General features: G+C 40.0%; 1 protein-coding gene across 1 annotated transcript in view; it reads left to right on the top strand.

The window, feature by feature from the left end:
* Positions 1 to 507: 507 nt before the first annotated feature.
* LOC122080621 (pentatricopeptide repeat-containing protein At1g80880, mitochondrial) overlaps positions 508 to 5922 on the top strand; it is a 6966-nt gene continuing 1551 nt past the window's right edge. The window contains exon 1 of the mRNA XM_042647414.1: positions 508 to 1920. Coding sequence (XP_042503348.1) covers positions 1331 to 1920 — 590 coding nt within the window. The 5' untranslated portion in view covers positions 508 to 1330. The remainder of the gene's footprint in view (positions 1921 to 5922) is intronic.

Here is a 5922-nt window from a genome sequence, read left to right as displayed (position 1 = left end):
GTAAAAAAAAAAAAAAAACAAAATGAAGAAAGAAAGCTGGCTACTGATACGGTAAATGGAAGGATTGTTGGCCAGTGGGGTGTTAGTGATTAAGAAGCAAAATCCTTCATTTAGCTTCAAAAGGAGTTTTAAGCATATTTAGAGAAAGCTAAACCAACCAGCGGATTTCATATTTTCCCTCTACTGAAGAGGTCATCATGGCCCCCCCACCCCCCCAAAAAAAAAGAAAATTTTTTTCTGGATGAGTTGCCTCAACTTGTAAAAGGGGATGCTGATCGGACCTTATATTACCGAATGTAATTTTTTTTTTGGTTATTGCCGGGGGTGGGGGTGGGGGCGGGGAGGTGGTTGGGGTTATGTCCTGCTTGGCTTTGGGGTCATTGTTCCTCCTATAGGTTCTAAGGATAGTTCTAATGACTGCCTTTCTCTTCTAATGGCTCCGGTAAGAATCACTTCTCGCTGCTTCCATTGATTATCAGATGAATTGTCAAAAACCATGTACGCAATCACCTGATGCATACATAACCAGAAAATGTCAAAATCAGAGGGGACAAAAAAATCAAATTAATCCTCTACGAGAACAAAAGAGAGAAGGTGGGAGAAAAAAATTTAAAACTTCTCTATTGCAGAATCATATGATATAAAGAATAAATAATTACATCTGAAAAATAGAAAGTTTGTGAAGTTCTTTCAAATACATTCGATCTCTCTCTTCTAGTTGCTCTTGTCCCGTCCATACAAAGGCCATGGCAATCCATAACTGGATCAATGTATCTTCCTCAAATTCATAATTTCCAAGAAATAGAATGCAAGTGTAGATAACACATCTCTTTAGATGTTGAGGTAGATTGTGAAAGCTTTTACATACCTCTGAGACATTAGCAAATTTGGGCCATTTCTTGGGGCATCTGAATTATCACAGATTGAGTTTGTGATATCAAACACTTCTGTTTGCTGGATCTCCCAATCTGTTTGCTGGATCTCCCAATTCTTGGAGCTCTGCATCTCTAACCTTGGCAGCATCAGTAGAAGTGGGGAAGAAATGTGGGTGATATCCAAGACAGATTCTAGACCTTCTGCTGGCAGAGGAAACCGAAGAGCTCCCAATGATTGAGTCTTGATAAAGGGTTCGTGATTTGGAGTTGCAGAGGAGGGTTTCGGGGCTTTTGGGGTATTGTTTCAGACTTTCAGAAGACTCAGGACCCTGTAAGCCGGGGTTGGCCTTTTTATCTCGGGTCAGACCGGATCGATTACTGCCGGTTCTCTGAAATCAAAACTCAAAACAGCTTAATTCCCCCTTTGCTATCAAGAAATCAGACAAAAATAACTCATGGCACTCGTCAAGTTGGCTGCAAGTATCAGAAGAACGCAATTACAACTCCTTCTTCCCCTTATCCTGCGTTCTACCCTTCACCCACCTTTCACTTCTTCACGGATTATATACTCTTGCTACTCTTCTACTTCTCCATCTCTGCTCTCCCCTGTCTGGTCTCATCTCCATAATTACCATTTTTCATCACTTGATCGCTCTCCTCACTACGATTCAAGTGATTTCGAGGCAGAAGGAGATGAACCCAGCAACCCCAAAGAGCCAGGTCTTGATGGGTTTCTTGAAATACTCGAGCAGGCTAGGCAGTTCACCTCAGAAGGAGACGCCATGGCTTTTCTCGACGAGTCGGGTGTTCGACCCAGTGTAGGGTTGGTTTATTCTGCAATTTGGGCTTTAAGACGTGAGCCGCGATTGGCTTTTTTGGCTTTCAACTGGGGTGAGAAATGGGGTTGTAAGAGTCCAAGAGTTTGGGAATTGATGATCTGGGTACTGGGCAAGAAAAGGAGTTTTAGTGTCGCTTGGAACTTGATTAAGGACATGCATCGATCTTCAATGGCTACGCAGCGGGCAATATTAATCATGATTGACAGGTGACATTCAGTTTTCTGTTAAATCATTTTTGTGGGTGATACCAATTCAATTACCTCCGGGAAAATAAAGCTCAAGTATCCTGTTTGTGTATTAGATTTCCCCTGTTTGATTATATTTCTCTGTAGGAATTCATGTTCTCAGATTTGGAGCAAATCTGTTTTGATGTGAAAAATCGGAAATCAAGAAAGTGGGTGCGAAGGGCTTTTGCTATTTTAGCTACTAGCTCAACATATTTAATATTCTACGAAATGCTCAAACTTTTATTGCAGTTGCTTCTTCTTTTGTAGTTGTGAATTGTTTTGGAGTTTCCAAACTCTGAAAGAGTAAAGGAAAAACAAGTGGTTGTTGGGGGGGGGGGGGGATAACCAAGAGGGTGCTTGTGCTATGTTAGCTGCAGAAGCTTAAATCTGTTAATCTTCCATGTGAAACTCAAACTGTTGCTATTTTTTTCTTCTTTTATTGTTGTACACTGCTTTGGTGTTTCCAAACCTTGTTTAAATCCTCTGCTTGAGATTGGTGTTTGGTTCCTCCAGTTTTTGCCTAGTCTTTGCCAATCTTTGGTTGCTGTTGTGAGCTACTTGGGTGAAGGAGAAAACCACATACTTTTACGGTTTTCAGAAAAAAAATTCTTATAATTGTGGTCTTAGGCTCTCTTTGGTATAGTTTATATTTGTATTTAGGAAAATTATCTTGTAGCACCCTATTTGTAAAACTTATATGACATACCACCCTAGTTTTCTTCAAATATTGCTTACATCCCCCATTTTGTTAATGAAATTACACTTAAATCCATTCCGTTAGAGGGAAAGCGTTAAGTGATGATGTGGCATGGTTGCTTTCTGAATGACAAGTTTACCCTTGAGGACTGTTTTACCCTTCTGTGCAAAAACCCCCCAGATCAACCTCCGCTCTCTCCTCCCTTCTCTTCCCTCTATCCCCTTTCTTCCCTGCGAATCTGAATCTCCCCTCTCAGGTAAGCTTTTAGCATTGCCATGTCATGGAGAGTGGTGGCAAGCATGGTGGGCCATATATAGGTGACCATATTCGATTTTTTCTGCACTACCCAAACATTACTCACTTGGGCAAAAACTGGATCCCTGGAGCTGAATTGGGTTAGCTCCAGATGCTTTGTCGCCATTGCATCATGGTCCATGTGGTGGAGGTAGTAATTCCCCAGGTGGTATAGTGCTTGCAGAGCCCGTTTTATCTTTGGAAGGTCTCCCTTTGAAGCAGAGATCAGGTAGGCAAAGCTTACAAGGGATGAATTTTCGGATTTTGGAAGATGAATTTTGGTTACTGGCCGGAAGCTGGTGGCTATTCTGGTTAGTATTGTGGGAATGAAGAGGAGTATGAAGAGGGCTAATGTTAGGAGGAAGGAAATCATGAATTCTTCAATGCCAATTGAAGATAGGTTGCAGAGATTGCAGAGAGCATCTGTTTAGAAGGAGATACTTAACTTGTTAATATTAGAGGGATTAAAAGCAGAGGGAAGAGTGTAGATGAAATCATAGAAGATGGTTCTTTTCTATATTTTACTTTCCATTTTTCTCTTTGTAATTCTTCCTCCATTCTTTTTGTTCCTTTCCTCTTTTCATATAGCCATTAGTTCTCCCCTGTTCTGTTTTGAATCTCCTTCATCCTTTCCTCTTTCAACTTGAAACTGTGTAAGGGAGTCATAGACCCTACAACGACCTGGGCCGTAGAGTTTCAGCCCAAACCAACTCCCTCTTTAGGAGAGACACCCCCCACCTTTGCTGAAACTGTTCCTAGTGCCAGATTTGGATTGTAGGAGTTGTATCTCCTTTTTCACATATTATTTGGTAGATTAGTAGCAGCATTCAAGAGGGCTTGAAGTTTCAACCTTTGCTTCAAAATTTTAGACCCAATTGTGCCCTAGCAAAGGAGTTGTTCTTTCCCTCATTCCTTTGCTGGTATTTAACACTAGCACAGGTCGGGAGGTTGAATATAACCCACTGAGGACATTGCTTCTTTTGGCTTCTCCTTCCTTCTAGGGTTCATTGGTAAGTCTTTTTAAAATTAAAATGGGTAAAATGATGGGAATATCTAGTTATATAGGTAAACATAACAGGGTTAAAAGAGTCTTTTCCATTTCTAAACCAACGGTGTTAGGCTTTAGGAGTATGTTTGATATTTTGGGAAAATTAGGTGGTTTGTCATATAAGGTTTAAAAATAGGGGTGGTACAAGATAATTTTCCTTGTATTTATTATCTATTTAAAAAAATCATTTGTCATAATAAATTATAGACCAAAAATAATAGTGGTTTGGTTAATATTTATATAATAGATTGCCTGACTAGAAATTGGTTTGGTAATTCCTATTTATAGAATATATTCTCTAAACATGAAACTTTAATTGTACATCTTGGGATTCCAAGTCACAACATTTCACAATGATATTCATTCAGACACTCTGTGGGCACTATTGATCTTCTCACATAGATCACTAGTGGTAATGTCCTACATGTGCTTCTTATTGTGGGAGGATGCTCATCCATCACACCATCCTCTGTGGAAATGCTGGAGCACTTGATTTGCTTATACATTGTGGTGCCGATATAGAATCCCCAGTCAGAGTCACCAGGAAAACTGAATTCCGCCACATACACATGATTGCACAACTTGGGCAGACTGAATCCTTATAGATGCTGGCTGTGATCTCAACTCCCAAACATATTCTGTCTCACCCTCCTCTTCCTGACACATTAAACAAAACAAAAGCGTGCAAATCTTGAAATAGCATACCCGGAAATCATGGCCGCCCATGTAAACAAGATTCCTTTGGGGCATTCTATCAAACAGTTTATTAGCACTCTGTCTCTTTCCTATAAGAAATACAGGATTAAACAACCCCCGGTAATCTCCCACCCTTTTCCTCTTGCTTTCACTTTCACTCCATCTCTCTCCTATAAGATACACATCACCCAAGAACCATCTTAATCTCAGCTTATTCTTATCTCCACAACCTTCAATTTTCTTTCCCACCCCACTTCTCTAATCTCCATTCCTTAAATTCTTCTCAGAACAAAGTACTCTGTTTCTCTTCTTTGTTTTCCAATTCCCTCCAAGTGAGATATGAGAAACAAAACAAGCAATCAAAGCAAGCTAAGGTGCTGCATTAGGGTACCATTAAAGCTCCTTGGCAAGGCCAGGAACCTGTATTTCTGATGCATGTACAACTGCGCAAAGTAGGCTGTTGTCAGGGTGACGGGTTGTGCTTGCTTCCTGCCCACTTCTTCTCTCTACCCTTCAGGACTTTTCCTTCCAGCGATGCCGATGACTTCTGAGATCTGGTCATGGCTAATTCCGAATCCAATTTACTGAATAGGGTTGGCTCCAAGATTGAGATTGGTTCTCCGAGTGACCTATCGAAGAAGGTGGAGGTGGAAATCCTGCAACTCAGGCAGCAAAAGCAAGCCCATGCCACGACTAAAAAAGGTGCAGAGGAGGAAGTACTGTGATTTGATTGGGACTATAGATGAAGACAAATCTTGTGAATTTGGTGACAATTTGAAGACGAGAATTGATTTTTTGCAACTGCCAAGAAGTATAAGCTTTGCTGTACAAATAGAATAGGTGTTCTTGGTTAGATGTTTCTCCGCTTTGATGCTTCACAGAAAGAAAAGCATCAAAGAGAGGACCAGGGAGATCATACAGAGATTTGGGTAGTGATTATCCATCGCCATTATAGCTCAATGAATTGCAGAAAGAAAGGAGGAATGATAAATATTGCGAGTTTGTTATCTAAAAGTATAAAATTACCTATTTACCCCTGATTTGAAGCAGTTACAAACACTTGCTCATTACAAGAGAGTGCATAAATCAAAAAAATTGTTTGTGACATTTTAATTTATTATAAATAAAAATAGGTATATAAATCATGCCAAATACGTGTAAAAATAGAAATAGGTCAGATAAATACAAATAGAAATCATACCAAAGAGAGCCTTAGTCGTCTTCTTCTCAATTTTTTTTTTTTTTT

The sequence above is a fragment of the Macadamia integrifolia genome, chromosome 6, assembly GCF_013358625.1.
Source record: "Macadamia integrifolia cultivar HAES 741 chromosome 6, SCU_Mint_v3, whole genome shotgun sequence".
Classification (NCBI taxonomy): Eukaryota; Viridiplantae; Streptophyta; class Magnoliopsida; order Proteales; family Proteaceae; genus Macadamia; species Macadamia integrifolia.
This window is presented reverse-complemented; position numbering and strand designations above follow the sequence as displayed.